General features: G+C 34.6%; 3 protein-coding genes and 1 long non-coding RNA gene across 6 annotated transcripts; all 4 read left to right on the top strand.

Moving 5' to 3' along the window:
• Window positions 1-1,976: 1,976 nt before the first annotated feature.
• On the top strand, window positions 1,977-3,092 carry LOC123213069 (zinc finger protein ZAT10-like). Its single transcript, XM_044632409.1, has one exon. It carries the CDS (start codon window positions 2,149-2,151, stop codon window positions 2,875-2,877), a length of 729 nt encoding a protein of 242 aa, XP_044488344.1. The 5' UTR covers window positions 1,977-2,148; the 3' UTR covers window positions 2,878-3,092.
• A 251-nt stretch (window positions 3,093-3,343) lies between these two features.
• Window positions 3,344-4,584, top strand: LOC123212757. The gene is made up of 2 exons (XR_006501608.1): window positions 3,344-3,933; window positions 4,313-4,584. It is a non-coding gene; the product is annotated as an uncharacterized LOC123212757 (long non-coding RNA).
• Window positions 4,585-10,224: 5,640 nt separating this feature from the next.
• On the top strand, window positions 10,225-16,700 carry LOC123214510 (BTB/POZ domain-containing protein NPY2-like). 3 transcript variants are annotated; one of them, XM_044634319.1, is made up of 5 exons: window positions 10,225-10,316; window positions 11,947-12,077; window positions 14,098-14,167; window positions 14,556-15,734; window positions 15,990-16,700. In XM_044634319.1, the coding sequence occupies exons 2-5, from the start codon at window positions 12,016-12,018 to the stop codon at window positions 16,557-16,559; spliced, it is 1,881 nt and encodes a 626-aa protein (XP_044490254.1). In that variant the 5' UTR covers window positions 10,225-10,316; window positions 11,947-12,015; the 3' UTR covers window positions 16,560-16,700. The 3 variants fall into 3 exon arrangements, with proteins under 3 accessions (XP_044490254.1, XP_044490253.1, XP_044490255.1); XM_044634318.1 differs by lacking the exon at window positions 10,225-10,316 and having other exon boundaries at window positions 10,503-12,077; XM_044634320.1 differs by lacking the exons at window positions 10,225-10,316; window positions 11,947-12,077; window positions 14,098-14,167 and having other exon boundaries at window positions 14,556-14,627; window positions 14,728-15,734.
• A 133-nt stretch (window positions 16,701-16,833) lies between these two features.
• On the top strand, window positions 16,834-17,987 carry LOC123214511 (LOB domain-containing protein 37-like). The gene is made up of 2 exons (XM_044634321.1): window positions 16,834-17,333; window positions 17,448-17,987. Exons 1-2 carry the CDS (start codon window positions 17,150-17,152, stop codon window positions 17,873-17,875), a joined length of 612 nt encoding a protein of 203 aa, XP_044490256.1. The 5' UTR covers window positions 16,834-17,149; the 3' UTR covers window positions 17,876-17,987.
• Window positions 17,988-19,157: the final 1,170 nt, after the last annotated feature.

Genomic DNA, 19,157 nt, shown 5'->3' with positions numbered 1-19,157 from the left:
ATATTTTTAGAAAATAAATTATATTATCTATACATCAAATATTGACATCTTAACTTGCTCAATGCGAGTTATATTTTATACATGAAGAGAAAATACCTTTTTTATGTATGTTATCATGGACATTAACATTAAATTATTGATATAAAAATTTACTTTAATGAGAAGTATATAAAATGAGAGACACGATCTCATGTAAAAAGATGAAAATAAATGAAAGTAACAATATAATTAAGTTTAATTTTGTTTAAGCAATAAAAGAAATCAAAGACATTTTAAAAAAATAGTTTAGCCCGTTATTTAGGAACCTATGCCTTTTCTTACATAACTAATCATAAGATACCATTGAATTAAAATTTAAATAGTATTTTCCCAAATTTGATGAAAGAAGAGTTACCGCAAAACAATATTTAAGACAAGAAACAGGATAATACTATCAACACAAGTGGACAGTCTAACATGTTTGAAGCTTCTGATGCGTATTACCAACACAAGTGGACAATCAAACATGCTTGATTCTTGAAGCTTCTGATGCTCCTTTCACTAATCTGTAGCTGTCGTCTTGGTGAGCCACACATAAATTGCGTCTGTGAGACGTGATGCCAACTAAACGGTGAGTATTTGAATTTGATGCAACTATCTTTTGCGTAATTAATAAAGTTGATAATAAGAATTAAACCCATTTTTGGCGAGGCAGAAGACGAAGGGCGTTACCAATGTGGAATATCCTCTTTTTTGTTTTCAGTTGTTATAACCAAAGCAAAATTGATTGCGCTGTTAGTGTATTTATTACTTCTTTCCATTTCTCTACTGCTATTTGTCTGTTCCAGGAATTTAAATAAGTTTATATTATAAAATATGGCCAAATGACTATTTCCCACCCAAGGTTTGATGTTACCTCAAGTTTCCACCCTTTAACTATGAAAACATCAAACACCTACCCATGACCGGTTAGATTTAATAAAACTCTAACGGTGGTAAGGGTAAAATCGTCATTTTTACTATAATATTAAAAATAAACTAAAATAGAATATATTTTACCCCCCTAAACTTTAAAAACTAAAATTTTTCCCCAACCTAAGTTTTAAAAAATCACAGTTTCACCCTAGGGTTTGGTTTTGAAATCTCCGACGACCTCTTCGTCTTCCCCGACGAAGTTCTTCGTCTCCTAAGGAGTCTCCGACGCCTATTGGACCTCTAAATGGGAGGAAAGAGATCGTCGGAAGGAGAGGTTGCTTCGGGAGGGAGAGGGCGTCGACAACAGAGCCGGAGAGGTCATCGGAGATTTCAAAACCAAACCCTATGGTGAAACTGCGATTTTTTAAAACTTAGGTTGAGAGAAAATTTTAGTTTTTAAAGTTTAAGGGGATAAAAAGAGATAAAATTTTTAGACGTTAAGGTTCTGTTAAATCTAATCAGTCATGGGTGGGTGTTTGATGTTTCTATAGTTAAAGAGGGAATATTTGAGAAAACATCAAACATTGGGTGAGAAATAGTCATTCAGCGTATAAAATATACAAAATTAAAATTTTTACAAAATTTTGATTTATTTAATATAATAATTATAAATTTGATTATTATATTTTAAATTTATTTATCTTATTAATATGAGTGAGATTTCAAATAGGGGAAGCAACAAACAATCCACTATTTATCAATATAATCTTACTTACAGATCTGAGATGCCCACATAGTTTAGCTAATACAAATTAACACACCAACCATGAACCAAATCATGTTTCTTAGAAAGTGATTAGATTAGATTAGTGAGTAATTAAAATTAATAAGAAAAAAATAAAAATAAAACTTGCCCCACACGCCCTGAAGACTGTTAATGTAGCCCCAGTGCCAAGTAATTCCACCTTGTCTTGCAGTGCATGTCAAGTGTCTCTGTTTGTGAAGGGTAAAAAAGTGCAGGCGTTGCATTGTTTTGACTTGAATAAGTCTTGTTTAGCTCAGTCATCACTCACTCTTCCTTCGTCTTCACCTTCCCCCCACCTCCAACCCATCTCCACTACTACTCTTTCTTTAGTTGACCGACTTCACTCATTTTTTCCTATATATAAACCTCCCCACTCTCACTCTTTCTTACCCATTAATTCATTCAACATCTTTCTCTGCAAGAAAAGCAAAGAGACCTTTTCAATTTCAATGGCTCTTCAAGCTTTGAATTCTCCTACTGCTGCCACTCAGCCCTTCAGTCATGAAGACTCATGGACCAAAAGAAAAAGATCAAAGCGCCCCAGAAGCGAATCTCCAGCTTCCAGTGAGGAGGAGTACTTGGCTCTTTGTCTTATCATGCTTGCTCGCGGCGGAGCCACCACCTCCACTGGTGGTAACCCATCTTCTTCATCACTTGAAAAACAGGAAGATCAGCAGTTCCCGGAGCCTCCGAGTTTGAAACTTTCTTACAAGTGTGCTGTATGCAACAAGGCTTTTCCTTCTTACCAAGCTTTAGGTGGACACAAGGCCAGCCACCGCAAGAACTCCACCGAGACGTCAATCTCCTCCACCTCCCACGCCGCTGCCGCTGTTTCCGGTGAAGTCAACACGGTCGCTGCCACCTCCAGCAGTGGGAGTGGAAGGAGTCATGAGTGCTCAATCTGTCACAAGACTTTTTCTTCGGGTCAAGCCTTGGGGGGCCACAAGCGTTGCCACTACGAAGGCGGCAACAACAACAACAACAACAATATCAATGCCTCCTCCGTGAATGCAACCGCCAGTGTTTCGTTTTCTGAAGGCGGTGGGTCAAGCAGTCAACGGGGGTTTGACCTGAACTTGCCGGCCTTGCCGGAGTTCTGGTCTCAGGAAGTGGAAAGTCCTTTGCCAACAAAGAAACCCAAGTTCTTCATGAATCAACAACAGATTGCAAGATGTTAGACTAGTCCTTCGCAAAGATTGATTGAATTTAGAATTATAGATTATATATGAAAATTGTTTGTTCAGTTTGGGTTATGTTTCATTTAGTTAAACTCTATATGTACAGAGGATCTGTCTTTCTAGTGTGATTCATTCATTCATTCTTTTAGTACTAGATTTTGATTGTAAAAGATTACATCTCTATTTCAGATATGAATGAATTTATTTTCCAATCATACTTTTTCTTTCAATTTCACGGTACATTATTCTGTCTAGCCTACGAGTAAAATAAAGTGATTTGCCAGTAATGGCATGGGTGGCCTTAATTGTCCTGCTAGGAAAAGATCAAATATTCATCAATTCAATTGTGTATTAAACTTTTACTCATAGAACAGGTAAAATCTTAAATTTATTGACCAACTCTACAGTCATTGGAGAGTTTTAACTTTAAAATGCCATTGAAAGGAATTTGAATTCATATCCGTTTTACATGAAATTTTTTCCATTGCCTTTTAATCCACCACTTTGCAGTCATTTAAACTACCCCTTGGACTGCCCAATGCAGTATAATTCAGTGGGTTGGCGCGTAAACAGGGGAACAGCACAGAAATCATGTGGTGGTGGTGGTGCTTTACAATAAAGAACCAGCCGAGCAGAAGCTTCACAACCCATGTTCTGTTAGAGAGGTGGCTTAAACCGAATCCAACCCATGTGGTTCATGCCTTTAATGCACATGTTCCATGGTCATCATAATCCTCCCTTCATCTCTAGTTTACATCTTTTGCGTGCCTGATGACACTTGTTGCTTTGTTATTCATTCTTCCGTTTTTATTCATATAAAATAGGACCAATTCTTGGCTTGCAGAGTTCATCCTCCTGCCTACCACATTCTATGTAATCCATTTGGGCTTAACTTAAGCCTCCTTTTAATTATAATCACATCTTCCTCATTAACCCACCGCTTTAATTCCTTGTCTTTTCCCTCACTTTCTTTCCCACCAAACACGCCATTAAAGTTGTCCACAAGAAAATGTTGAGTCAGTTCATACATAGCGAAGCTACAGCGAAGCATTCAAGGTACGTTACTGGGCATTTTGTCCCACTTTCCCACGAAACTAACTAAATAAAAGCAAGCGCAACCCCTAAGAAAAGCCTAAGCTAGAGATATATATATATATATATATATATATATATATATATATAACTGGTCCAAATCTAAATGTGAACTTGCCGTGTCATCAAGGCCAAACGTGGCCTCATAGAATATTCTTAGCTTAACTATTAAAACAATGGAACAAGAATGTCCTTTCTGGGATTAACTAATTAATTATATGCTCTAATCGGAGTTTACATAAAACACATCCACAGCTTACTCTCTTGCTTGGCAAGTTAGTTACTTCACAAATCGTCTACTTCATTGATTAGCTAGGTTTTTAGATAAAAAAATCATGTGTAGGTAAGTGAAGAATGCCGCACTTTTTGAAAGACACAGGATAAACAGTGTTCTTTGCGTGCGGGAGGTATGTTTGAGTGCTTATATACGTGTAAAAAGCAAAGTAAAAATTACCCAAAAAAGTTTTTATGCTCACTTCATGTGTGTACTTTAATTTTATCTTGTATTAAAACTGAAAGTTAGGTTTGATTATTTGTTGTAATATTTTTTATACTTTTGACAACTCATTGTATCTGAGAAGGCCCTCTATTATTTTGCCATGTTTTACTTCAGGGTTGATACATATTAGCATGCCATTCACTTTGATTGTTACAAAGTAATTATATATATACCCACTTTGACCATATATAAATAGATACATATTTATGCATGTCATCATATATTTAAATGTTATTTTATTTTCAATTTCACATAATAACATGTATCAAATTGCATTCAAAATAGGTATATATAATTTTATTATTGTTTTTATAAAATGATAAAATAGAATTCAAGTCTTCTTGTAATATTCAAATATTTCCAACATAAATAATAGAAAATAATTGTGCAAAGCTGCATTAGGGGGGTGTTTCTTGATCAGCACCAGCGGTCCATGTCCATCGTCAATGGCAAACATATTATAAAATTAAGTGCGGCCACGACCGTAGGAACATGATTGAAAGCATTAAAAAATACTTACTATAAACCTAAGTCGTGTAGATGGCATTGATCAGATTCAGCTGAGCTGATGGTGACTTGATCTTTTCAACTCCAAAAGAGTAGTTAGGTTCAAGTCTTGTGACATGCAGTTTTGATTTTGTCCAAGTACAATGAAGGAATTACTGGATAGTTTTCCATTTTGGCCGGCTGGTTGGTTGGCTGGGCAAATTTCATGTATCAGGAATTTGACTTTGGTGGTGCCATCCTGAACCAACCTTCAAAGTAGATTTGATCCAAACAGTTCCAGTGGTAAGTGGAAACACCATAATATATATATATATATATATATATATATATATATATATATATATATATATATATATATATATATATATATATATATATATTATGGTGTTTCCACTTACCACTGGAACTGTTTGGATCAAATCTACTTTGAAGGTTGGTTCAGGATGGCACCACCAAAGTCAAATTCCTGATACATGAAATTTGCCCAGCCAGCCAACCCATATATATTTGACAGCAGAGTTGTTACAAAACAACACATGCTTGCAAGTTACTTTAATATATTCAGATACTAAACATTGGGATACTATTGCTTAGATATCTGAGAGGAGGGTCTGCAACACCATTGATATCTGATCTAAAGCACCATAAAAAAGTAGTCCACGTGCCAGAAAAGAAAGTAAAATGTGCAGCCCAATTATTTGAATAGGTATTGGGCAAGTCCATGATGAGCCGCAATGTCTTTGAAGAGAGTCTACTAAAGCTTTTTTGCAGCCGCATTATTTGTATAAGTTGTCGGCCCATATACTAATTTGGATATTAACGTTAATTCAAGGAAACCCCTAATTGGGCTGCTCAAACCACTTTGCTTTTATAAAGATTTGAAAGTTTTATTTCTTATAATGGGACATGCATGAATGTCTGGGTAATGCGTTTGTACATAACTCTTTATATAAATAACAATGTATTATGATATAATTAAATAATTAAAAATTATATAATAATTATCATTATTTATACATAAAATTGTATATATACTTTTATTGTTAGTTAAATTATGAAAATTTTTCATAATTTATGATGAGTATAGATAGAGATGACAACGGGTCAGATAAAGGATGAAAACCCTCATCCCCATTCCTATTCTCAGCCCGTCCTTGATATGAGTATAACGGGGAATCTATATAATGGAAAATTTCTCACTTCTCCTCTCCATTTTTATAAGAAAAATTCTCTTCTTTTTTCATTTTTCATCCTTAAAAGAAAATAATAAAATATTAATTAAACTATAAAATATATTTATAATAATTTAAGATTTTTAAAGGGTTATTAAATATTAAAGAATATAAGAAAATATATAGGAGAAAGGACAATATGAGATATATTTATCTCTATTATAGATTAAAAAGATTTTAGTTGTTTTCATTCATATAAAGGAATATCTTCTCTTTACCAAAAAAAGAAACCGAAAACCTAATTTGGAGGATCAAATAACATTTCTTTAATATAATACTGAATTAATGAATGCAGCATGTCACCTTTTATTATTTGTTCATGTTCTTTCATTCCTTTTCACTGATAATGTTTATCACAATATCATGATATCATGGTGACATGGTGAATCTCAACCATCCCCGTATATTAAAAAGACTAATTAAATGAATTTAGAACATCGTGAAAAAAGACTAAACATTGTGAATATATCAGTGACGTGATAATTTAGAAAATCTTAATTAAATTGGTATATTATTAAAATTATTCTAAGGCAAGGCATGATTGAATTGGTGTCGTTAAAAGGGAGGGACAAAAGTGTTGAGAATTGAACCATATTATAAAAAAAGTTAGGCTGTGTTTGATTGTTGTCGATAAAGGGTATCCATAAATAATTAATCACTTTGAAGAGAATGACATAAAACACAACAACGATAATAGAGATTATAATGAAAAGTAATGGTGGAGAGATTGCCATGCATGTGAACGTCAATGAGATGATGAAAGAACAGAATTCACTCAAAAAAGTCGACCTCGAAAGCACTAGAGTGTAGTGTAGCCTTTTTCATGCACGCAAAATGTAATTAACATGGATAATGCATGTTATGTTATGTTAACCTCTACATTAAAGTTAATCTTGATGGATTAAAAATGAGTTAAATGGAGGCATGGCCGTCGGATTCTGATCTGACAGTGATTAAATCATGTGACCTCATGAGGGATGATGGATATTATCATTATTAGCGGATCCTTCTTGGCTCCTGCCGCCCGCAACATTAATTACTACGTAATTACTAATTAATTAGAGGCAATAATTTAATAAAAAAAGGTACCCGAAATTAAATAAAGAAGATCTTTTTTATAGATAAATAGGCAGTTTCTGGATTCCCTCTGTCACTTAATTAATTTGGTAGGTTTTGACTGTTGATTCTTAGGGGATATTCATATTCCATAATGTGTTGGGAAGATTAATTAATATAACCAAAGTGATGACTGATGACCTAATTTTCATTTGTTCATTTATGTGTGAAGTGCAAAATCAGACACGTCGCATCTTCCAAATAAAACTTATATATACTCATCACCTAACTTTGGTCAATCATTTATAGTCAAATGTCAAATGTAAATAGTAAAGAACCCAAAATTTTAATTAGCATAAAATCAATAGAATTTATATGACTCAATATTACCGGCTACTTCTTGTGGCAACATATTCTGGGAAAGTGTTATTTTAATGTGTAATAAAACTATGCATACAATTTTGAATACGTAAATAGATATATATTTAATATATATTATTATATAATTAAGTGATTTTAAATTAAAGATAAAATAACACTCAATCAAATGATGATATATATAAATGTATATTTATTTATATACTTAAAATAAATACGTATAATATTATTTTTTAATGTGTGGGGGCTAGTGACCCGAACAAAGCAAATTCATTAATTTTGTTTAGTGTTATGTTTTGATTAGATTATAATAGTTGATTTAACTCAATTCATTATGTTAAATTATGAACTATTATAAATACCCAAAAGTTTCTTGTATATGGAAAATTAGGTTGAGTCGTATTTATATATATTTTATTGAGGAGCTCAAATGACTATTTCCCACCAAACATAGGATGAAATAATAAATTCTTATTCTTTAAATTTTAAAAAATTAATTTTTCAACCAATAAAAGAGTATCAATAAAACTATATGTATATATTTTTGATACACAATTTGTATACACAGATGAGGTGTTATCATGTGATTGGATATTTCTTTATCATATGATGACACACGTTTTAAAATCACCTAATTATATGATGACACATCATTGTGTACATGAATTATACACCAAAAATAAGTACACATAGCATTGTTCAAAGAGTATTTATATCATTTTTGTTTGAATTGAAATGTGAATAATATCATGAGATGTAAAGGCATTTTTTAAAAACTTACTAAGGTAAATGAATAATTTCTCTATCTTGTTTCGAAAATTATTATATTCATTTTTTTGTATTTTGGAAAAATATTATAATCTCAATAGTTTATATAATATTTATATTCCTAATTTATTGTATTTTATTCAATTTCTTTTATGTAATTGTTATTTTTAAAATTATTAAAAAATATGATAATATCAAAAACACTTCAAATTTTTTAAAAATTTCAAAACTTAGTATTTAAAAAAAATTATAATTTATGATTAAATATACTATTATACATTATTATCTATATTTATATTAATAAAATTTTTTATTATTTTTAATTAAATTTAATATAAGTTTGAGTAAAAATTATTTAATACAATTTTAAAAATAAAATATTAAAAATTTTGGTTAAAAAATTTAATTGGGAATGAAAAAATGGCTTTTACAAAATTAACAAAGAGAATCTGTCATTTCGGAAATGCTAGTTTGGCCTTATGATGAAAGTAATTAGGGAGGTGGGAGCATTGAAGATAGAGGGCCTGAAGATGAGCGGTTGACTAATATGCGTATGTTCGTCGATAAACTAAAACTCTAATCACCATCTATGACTTTCGGCTAATTCTGCCTAATATTCAATTATTATTATTCATATAAAAAGAATCCCTTGAAGATTAAGTTCAAAAGCAATCAAGTCTTTCTTACGGTATCTTTTCCTTTTTTTATTGTAAAGATGGAAAATTGGAATATCTACCATGTTTACATTGAGCTGATTGAGTCAGCAATGACTCAGGCTTCTACCTTCATTTCCATTTTCTTTATTTGTTTATTCAATCCTTCATGAGTCATTTTGTAGGGTTTACACACTTGATCGTTCACACCATCTTACACATTTCATTCATCAAATTTACTTTGTCAAAAGTTTATGTTTCTGTCACGGGGTTCAATTAAAATAAAAATATTTTTCATAATCAACTGTTTAATGCGTTATTTCAGATTTTTGATTATTTGTTCTGCCTACTTGATCTACATTTCAAGCAACAAACTGAAATGAAAAAAATTAAGGTTTAGATGGGCTCAATCTTTAGAGAGAAGAGACAATTAAAAATGACCTTGAAATGTGGTCGATTGAGCTGTTTATATATATGATCAATAATTGCGAAGAAGAAGAAATCTAGCACTTTTGTAGGGATGTGCTATTGTTGGAATATGAAATGTTCTTGCCAATTTTTCATATAATATGATCAATTATATTCTGTTTTTCTTGATGATTTCTGTGGCTAAAGATTCTTATCATTATGATTTTATGTGGCCGATCTCTCTCTTTCTCTCTCTTATAGCACATGCAAATACACAGAACTGTTTAGGGTGATCCTCCAGTTCAGTAGCTGATGCAAGACTCAGCTCATTAAGAATCTCTCACTTTTAAATATAATCAAAGAATAAGAAATCATAAACTATGATTGAGTTTAAACAAGGTAAACAATTCGTTTGTGAACATATTATGCAGTTGCCAAAGCTAGCAATAGGCAGCTAAAAGCTGCACAGTTATGGTGAAACAAGAAGGGAGCCAACCCATGTTGCTAAAAGCTGCATCTAACGCTAACAGGACAGGATGCTAGGGTTGGTTATTTAAGACAATGCAAACGATAATCTTAAACTTCATGCGCATTATTCAAATAAACAGAAAATAATGTTAAATGAAAAGGTTTTGGTTTTTGAACAAAAGTGAACTTGGTTTTTTACGTTACATGCAGCTTCTAGACGACAGAGTTGAGTTATTGATCTATATATACAGAGTGAGGCTTTGGGTTCATTAAGATGCAAGTAAAGAGTGTGAGAGTGAGGCTCATTTAATGAAGAAACCATAGAGCGGCAAAAAGAAAGCCGTGCGTCAGAGTCTTTGGCGTGCATAATTGAGCAAGGTAGACACTCTCTGTAACTCCCCAAAATTGAATGAATCCAATTAGGCTTTTTCACGCCACTGCTCTTTAGACAAACAAAGTATATCATTTTCGCGTTAGATTTTCTAGAATTAGTGCCGTTGCTTTTTACGTCTCACACACTGAACGGAAAACACATTCCTTAACTATTTGGCTTTTGACGTGGGGCGTTCTGGTTCTTTAGCGTGCGTAATTATAGAGAATCTGAAACTGAAAAAAGCAGCTAAAGCACATTTGAAGTTTTCTTTTTAAGCTTTTTAGTTTGATGGGTTTTGTGTAAATTTGTATTTTTTTGTGGGTTTGGTTCCTTAGACTCAGTGAGTTAGTGCTCATGCGTGGCCCATTTATAAATGTGTTGCAATGATACTACAATTGCAGTGTAAGTAGGCTTGATTTTGGGGAGTTAAACCAAATTAGTTAGCTTTTCCATTTTAGAGAGATCATTTTTTTTGGTTTATTGTGTCGGGTTTGAAAGTTTTTAGCATCTGTATGGTGTTGAAGTTACTGAATCTTCAAGTGGGTTGGTTTTTATTTCTACTTCAATGCTACAAGTTAGGAAATATTGTCGATGGGTTTGTGAATCTGATAGAATTGGTCTTGGGTTTTGTTGGGGTATCCACGTAGAGTGGGTTTTGGGATTTGACTTGTTTGTTTAATTTAACCAATTTGATAGTCGGGGTTTTAGGGTTTTACACGTACAATTGTACAATGTGATCTTTCGGTTTATGATTTGATTTTGAGTAGATTTATTTGATATATTCTGGTATATTTCCTGGGTTCTAGTTGAACTTTAAGCAATTTTTTTGGGCGGTAGTTGATGTTTGATTATTCGTTACTCTTCTAAAATATAAATTAATTTTTGCGATCTTTCTTATCTATTCCGTATAAAGAAGATAGATGCTTGTTGTCTACTGTTTTGGTGGTTTTCTAAATGTTGCAGGTTCTTCAAACCTCAACCGATGGTTGAAAAATACACTATTTATAAATGATTTAGAACTTGAAGCTTTAAAGAAACTCAATTAGTCTTGGTGGCATGAATTTTTATGTGCTTTCATTATTTATTTTAAGGGAAAACAAAGAAACACAGTAATCAGAGATCGGAAGATAAAGAAATACTTAGTGAGGTGGAGTCAGAGTTGTGCTTGTGAGGTGTCTGGTTTTTGAATAATTTAATGCAGGTAGTGATTATTATTTAGTGTCAAGAGTCTGCTGGCTATGTTCCCTGAGCTAACTGGGTGCACCCAGGCTCCGTGGGCTTTGCCGCCGACCAAGGAAACAGCCTCTTCTTTGGCTCTCTTGTCATTTCAGAGAACCTTTTGTTAAAAAATTGCTCAAACCGTCTGTCTTGCCTTCAATTTTCTATCCTTCAATCATATTAGGATTCCTGGCCTCAATTGCAGTCAAGATTCGGTCATACCCTTCGGGCATATATCATTAATCTTTCATTTAGATCCTTTACTATCTTTTAACCCAACGAGTGTGTCATCTCAAATTTGGTCCCCACAACTGGGGAGTTCACATTCCATTCCTGAAAAATTTTCCTCCATTTCGGTAATGTGTGTTTTACTACTGGGCATGTGGTGTAGTGAGTCTGATAAGTTTGATTTAAAAGTGGTCAGCTGAGCAGTGAGGAAGGTGGCTTTGAGGTATCAGTGGAGTAGTAGATCCGTTGCTTGCCAAGATGAAGTTTATGAAACTTGGATCAAAGGCAGATTCCTTTCAAATAGATGGTAATGACATTAGGTAAGATCTCATTAAATCTTATTTCATTCTGTGTTTTTTATATCTGGCTCAATTTTTACTAAGAACCTTGTATGTGTTTCAATTGGTTTTCTGTTCATTAGAATTGATGGCTGCCATTTTTTAGCCATTTTTTAGAAGCTTTCCCATTTTGGTGATGCTTAACAAGTTTTTTCTTTTGGGGTCTATAAAATGTTTCTTCTTTTATGGAATATCATAAATATGTAATTAATCCCTGATAACATCTGCTTTGGTCATTTTGAAGAAAACGTTGGCAGAGTTTAGGCTTTGTCATTACATGATTTTAGTTTCAATCTCTCCTCTATATTGTCCTGCTCATTTATATGGTCCGGATTTGGACTTGCATTCTGAACTTTTTCCTTCAGCAGTGGGACCATTTCTCGGAACTTTGAGATTCAAAAGGTTGTGTTCTGTTTCCTTGATTCTCAAGGCAGGAATTTTTGTGCCAGTAGAGTCTGTCATCATTTCCTGTTCAATAATCTTCATAAACTAGAAATTGCTTGCTTTTCCTCACTGTTGGTATAGGAATTCTAATATTGCTTTTGGGCAGCAACTAATTAAATATTAATCTGTAACCTAGATGTGTGAAATTTTGGATAGTTGACACTTAGGAGACAGGCACTTATTGCTGAAGGAAGTTGCTTGGTTTAGAACTGCTTTTAATTTTGGTTGTCATATTGTTCAGAATTTTAAGCCTTTACATAGATTGTAGAACTGGGTAAAAAAGTACAGCTGTTATGAAGCATGACAAAAGTGTTATAAAGTGTGGCAAAACCTGTGTGTTCTATGCACAGTATATTGACAACACCAATTATAGTAGTACAGAGAATATATTAGTTTCCTTCTCTGGGAATGCTATCTAGTTAATGTGATTGTAACATGCTTTAGATGATAACTAATTATGCTGCTATTGTTAATGTAGATAAACCATTAAAATGCATATCTGGAAATGTGCATGTAAACTGCATTAGTCATAGTCTTTTACTTGTATTATGTGAACCAATTGACTCTACACTAAATTCCATTTTAAATTGAAAAGTGACTAAATTGAATCTGATTCCAGTCTTGTTAGTGGTTTTATTACACTATTTTACTATCAGGTTTATTTTGGAATGTCATATAGAAGCAAATATCTATGTTGCTTGGTCAGAAGCAGGCATCTAACAGGATATCCTCCATAAGTTTAAAGTACATGGCTGTGTCATTAGCAAAATTATGTTATATCCATTATTTGATTGTTGGACCTGTACCTTTTAGTTTAAGTTTTTGGGTCAAGTAGTTACTTCTGGTATTCGGTTGACCAAGTGGCCTTGTCTTCAAATCCCTCTGGGTGTTATTTAAATTGTCACAAGCTGTTTCTGTTACTATGATTGTATTCATGGTTGTTGTTGTTTTGTTTGGTCCACTTGTAAGTACATGTAATTTAGCGCTACAATGTGCTTGCTCCCCGACATTGCGAGTAACTCTGTTAAAGTTGACAAAGTATAAGCCTTCCTATGTGCATGATTTTTTCAGCTGCGTACTTCTGGAAATATCTCTTATGTTATAAATGGAATATGTATGGTAATTGCTAATAAGAAAATATCATATGTGAAATTGAGAAATGATAAAATTGTTTGAAATGTATGGAGACTTTAGGGATGCTAAACTTCCTTTCTTACTATAAACTTTGGATAGAGGGATGTGTAAAAGTTCAAGTGAAAGATTTTCTGAGATAGCTTCACCATATAGTATAATCATAGGAAATGAATGTAAAAAATTGTATTTCACTGTGTTTTTCTTTGGTATTAAGTAACACACTTTCAGAAGTATCTTTATTAGCATTAGTCATCTTGTGTAGCTGAGAAGCTCTGAAAGAAAGTGAAAGTAGTTTAAATGACAACTTAGATATTCTTCATCCTCACACTAAGTTTAATTGTGCGTGTTCATTTTTATTCTTTTTATATTGAAATTATGGAGAGATTTTAGCAGCATTCTGAAGGAAAAACATATTTTTTCTCAGGTATGCAACAAGTGAGCTGGCAACTGACATTGTTGTTATTATTGGGGATGTAAAGTTTCATTTACACAAGGTATGATTTGCTTTATTCTGAAAATAGACATTAGTATATGTGAGAAAATTATTGTCAGCATTTCCAAGTCTAAAATACAGTGCCCTTGCTTTGTGGTATTGCATGAAGCAATGTTTGGCACTACCAAGGCATTTTAAACTTGTTCTGCTTGACTGATCATCAGTAGGTAATAAAAAATGTGCTCATAAAAGCCATTAGCTGCGGTTCCTAGTTTCAACATACTGACTGGAGCTGAGTTTAAGAAAACTGACGTGTAGCAGAATTTTTAAAGCTTTGGAAATTCTGCTTATGGATATTTGTTTATATGTATAATTACTTGCTCATATGCTCAGTACCAACGTGTATTCATCCTCTGAATCAAATAAAACTGAAAAAATGTTTTATGCAGTTTCCTCTTCTGTCAAAATGTGCCTCCCTGCAGAAGCTGGTAGCAACCTCTAATGAAGACAACACTAACGAAGTTAACATTTCTGACATTCCTGGTGGTCCTGCTTCCTTTGAAATTTGTGCCAAATTTTGTTATGGAATCACTGCAACCCTCAATGCTTGCAATGTTGTAGGGGCTCGTTGTGCGGCTGAGTACCTAGGAATGCATGAAACTACTGAGAAAGGAAATCTCATTCACAAAATTGATGTCTTCCTTAGATCCAGCATTTTTCGCAGCTGGAAAGATTCAATCATTGTTCTACAATCAACCAAGTCTCTGTTACCATTGTCTAGGGATCTTGAGATAGTCAGCTATTGCGTGGAAGCTATAGCAACCAAGGCCTGTACTGATGTTTCTAAAGTTGACTGGTCATATACCTATAACAGTAAGAAGCTTCCAGAGGAAAATGGGAATGATCCAAGCTGGAATGGAGTCAGAAACCGAGCTGTACCGAGGGACTGGTGGGTTGAGGATTTATGTGAGCTTGGAATTGATCTATATAAGCTTGTTATAATGAAAATTAAATCCAAATCAATACTTCCTAGTGAAGTGATTGGAGAAGCCTTGAAAGCTTATACTTACAGAAGGCTTTCAGGTTTCAGCAAGGATATGATCCAGTGTGTTGATGTGTCAAAGTATCAAACAGTTGTTGATACAATTATCTGGCTGCTGCCTGTAGAGAAAGGCTGTGTTTCTTGTAGTTTCTTGCTCAAGTTGTTGAAAGCAGTCATTCTTTTAGACTCAGGAGATAATGTCAAGGAGCAGCTTGTAAGACAAATAGGGCATCAACTAGAGGACGCATCAGTCAATGATATTTTGTTAAGGGCACCTGAAGGTGAAAGTACCACATATGATGTTGACACAGTACAGAAAATTCTTGCAGAGTTTATGGTGCAAGATCAAAATGCTGTGATTGAGTCACTGGAAGAAGTTCAAGAGATTCAAGAGATAAGAAGCCCAGGGATTTTATCTGATGCTTCCAAGCTGATGGTAGCAAAACTGATTGATGGATACCTGGCTGAAATTGCAAAGGATCCCAAGCTGCCATTGTCAAAGTTTGTTGATCTAGCCAAGCTGGTGTCGAGTATCTCTAGGCCATCTCATGATGGGCTTTACCGGGCAATTGACATGTACCTCAAGGTAAGAATTATTCGCATCTTTTCCTCTCATTGGAGATTCAGTTAGTTTTTTACTTTTAATATCACATTCTATTACAACACCACGATATCAATTGTACAGCATGCTCTTTGTTCTTGCATTTTGTAGTAAAACTTTGCACAATAAATTTTAATGGCTATCTAACTTGGTTACAATTGTTAAGTATTTTAGTTTTGTAAACAAAATTCATGCTGCTGCGTTGTTGGTGATTGCATTTTGAGCCATGGTTTGGTGCAGGAGCATCCAGCAATCAGCAAAAGTGAAAGGAAGAAGATATGTAAACTCATGGACTGTCGGAAGCTATCAGCAGATGCATGCAAGCATGCTGTGCAAAATGATAGACTTCCACTGCGTGTTGTTGTCCAGGTACTCTATTTTGAGCAAATCAGGGCTGCTGCCTCATCAGGTGGCAGCACTCCTGACCTATCAAGAGGTCTTAAGGATTTAAAAAATGGATCTCACGGGAGCTCAAGGTCCGCAACAACCAATCCAGAGGAAGACTGGGATGCTGTGGCCACAGCTGAGGAGCTGAAGGACCTAAAGGGTGAGCTTACTACCCTGAGGATAAGCAATGGAATGGGAGGGAGTGAGGGAAATGGTGGTGATATTAAAACTGCTGGTGTCGACAAGGCTGCCATTAGTAAAATGAAAGGTATGCTCAAGTCCAAGAAGATCTTTGCCAAGCTCTGGTCTAGCAAAGGCGTACAAGGAGACATCAGTGGCTCAGATTCATCGGACAGTCTTGGTTCTGCTATCCCGGAAGAATCTAAATCCGTGCCATCCAGAAAAAGGCATTTAGTGTCTTAATTGACCGAAGTTATACAGAGGAGTTGTTTTTTTTTAATTCTTTTTTGTTTTATATTTTTGGTCTTGATGACTTTAGAAACTTCAAAACTAGTGTTCATGTTTTAATTGATCGAAAAATGAAGCAGATATAGTTTGGAAGAAGAGTTTGGATTTGACATTACAGAAGTGAACACCACCAGGAATCTGATGACTGTAAAAGTTAAACATAAAATAGAAGAGCATCCTGTGTACATGACTTGCCAAAAAATGATATCCACAAAATGGTATCCAACGGCTAAGAAACCCCCTAAACCCCAACCATTTGCGGAGACACGGGGCCGCACTCACCCATTTCTTTGGAGCCCAAAACCCCACCATCAATTCACCTGGACACTCTAACTCAACCCAACTAACCATGGTTAAAATTTAACCATCCCCAACCCAATAATCATCTATTTCACCCCCTATAAATAAACTATCTTGCCGTGCTCCGTCCTTGTCGCTTCAATTATTCTCATCCTTCTTCCCCAAGTAACCTAAAGTTTAGTAAATTTTGTTTTATATTTTCTGTTGGTTTTTTATGCGCTACAGAAAACTTCAAATCTTGGAAAATGAGTTGTAATGGCTGCAGAATTCTGAGAAAAGGTTGCAGTGACAACTGCATGCTCAGGCAGTGTCTACAATGGATAGGCAGCCCTAAAGCTCAGGCCAACGCCACCGTCTTCGTTGCCAAGTTCTTCGGCCGCGCCGGTCTTATGTCGTTTTTATCCAACGTGCCTGAAACTCAACGTCCTGGTTAGTCTTTCCTCAAACTACTAACATCCATCGCGGTTTTAATAACGGGCTTTTTTCCCATTTATCAACACACTTGAGGAAATTTTCTGACTCTGATTGTTGTGGTATTTGTAGCATTGTTTCAGTCGTTGCTATACGAGGCAGTGGGGCGGACGGTGAATCCGGTGAGCGGTGCAGTGGGATTGCTATGGAAGGGGAACTGGAACGTGTGCCAGAGGGCGGTGGAGACGGTTCTTTGCGGCGGCGAGTTGCATCCACTTCCGGACGTGTTGACGGAGTCGGATGACGTGTCAGAATCTGATGTACTTAACTGTGCTTCTCTTTCCTTTACGGCAAGAGAGGGTATTTCCGTACCGTTGAAAAGGATCTGTGAACCCGCAGGAGATGATGATCTAACGTTGACAACTAGTTTGCCGTCCAGAGGTGTGAAACGGCGAGCACCAGCGCCGTCAGAGGAGTCCCAAACGACCACGTATGAAAGTGGGCTTGAAAATTATGGTTGTGAGGGAGGCGAAAGGAAGGTCTTGCGACTGTTCGTTTAAGCAAGAACAATTTTATGTTAACCCAGAACTTATAATATGATTAACAATGTTTAATATTCTTAGAGGAATTTTGAGTTGTTCTGAATATGGAAGAAACAGCTTTATCTGATTATTATTCTTTGCTTTTTCATTTAATTTTTCTCAAGCAAGAATTCTTCCATAAATTATAACCAACTCATTAGAAAGAAAGGGGCATTTTTTATAAGTACAGAGGTATAGAAGGAATCAAAAGCGTCAAAAACGGTGACAGAGGGAGATGTTAAGGAAGCAAAAATGGAGGAACAGGATAATGAATACTGAAAGGTGAGTGGCTTCTAAAGTACTATAAGAAGGCAAAGTTGTTGCATTTGGGCTTGTGCCCATATCGCTGGCCTACCACAAGGAAGAAAGAGAAGCCATTAACAGGGTTGTCCTGGAAAACAAACAAAACCCCCATTGCATCAAAGCCACACCACCACCACCACCACCACCACCGCCGCCGCCGCCGCCAGCAGGAAGAAAGAGAAAGAATTGAAGGAGTTGGGAGCATAAGGCTGTTTGTTTTTGGTCACTTTCAATAATAATGAAATGTTTAAAAGAAGTGAAAAAATTAGTGAAGTGGGTGATAATGGTTTTGTCCATTATTGCTTGGTGGACCAATCACCCACTTCTAACTTTCCAGTTGCCCCAATATTCACCTTGGATTGGGAAAACATTCAAGTGAATTCTATGTAGTGCATTAAATCCATTCCTCTAATGCCTGATATTATATGATATAACTTATCTATAGCATTAATCAACCTTCTTGTTATAGGAAACTACAAAATTTTCTATGCCTAAGAGGAAAATAACAATATAATGCACCATTGTGACTTTCCTAGCCTTATCAAGCTAATTTGCTCTATAAATTGGTCAAATATATCTAGAAAAATGACTCCCAAGAGTTTGTATCTTAAATAATTCTTGAAAAAGATTACTAATTTATTCAAGAGAGACATAAAGTTGTCTTATATCCAACATGAAGCAATTGTACCAAATATTCACCCACTTGTGGTTTTGGTAGACAGCAATGTCAATGCATGCTCTGAAGAAGGGTCCCTTTTACCACATTAAACAAAACCAAAAAGTTGATCCTTTCTAATTAATTACTGCAAATTAGAACTTTTAAATTCAATTGTTGAGAATGATTTATTCTCTATGCAATATTAGTGATAAATATGATAAAATAATTTTATTATCTTATACATAATATATTTAGTTATAAATATTTTACCATATTATATAATAATTTATTCCCCCGTTT

Source organism: Mangifera indica, chromosome 4, assembly GCF_011075055.1.
Source record: "Mangifera indica cultivar Alphonso chromosome 4, CATAS_Mindica_2.1, whole genome shotgun sequence".
Classification (NCBI taxonomy): Eukaryota; Viridiplantae; Streptophyta; class Magnoliopsida; order Sapindales; family Anacardiaceae; genus Mangifera; species Mangifera indica.
The sequence above is the reverse complement of the archived record's forward strand: the minus strand, read 5'-3'. Positions and strand labels throughout refer to the sequence as shown.

Bases quoted from the DNA above. Each gene is read 5' to 3' on its own strand.
- LOC123214510 (XM_044634319.1), top strand. From the start codon at position 12,016: ATGAAGTTTATGAAACTTGGATCAAAGGCAGATTCCTTTCAAATAGAT. The intron at 14,168-14,555 runs GTATGATTTGCT...TGTTTTATGCAG, and splicing joins TAAAGTTTCATTTACACAAG to TTTCCTCTTCTGTCAAAATG. The intron at 15,735-15,989 runs GTAAGAATTATT...GGTTTGGTGCAG, and splicing joins CAATTGACATGTACCTCAAG to GAGCATCCAGCAATCAGCAA.
- LOC123214511 (XM_044634321.1), top strand. From the start codon at position 17,150: ATGAGTTGTAATGGCTGCAGAATTCTGAGAAAAGGTTGCAGTGACAAC. The intron at 17,334-17,447 runs GTTAGTCTTTCC...TGGTATTTGTAG, and splicing joins GCCTGAAACTCAACGTCCTG to CATTGTTTCAGTCGTTGCTA.
- LOC123213069 (XM_044632409.1), top strand. From the start codon at position 2,149: ATGGCTCTTCAAGCTTTGAATTCTCCTACTGCTGCCACTCAGCCCTTC.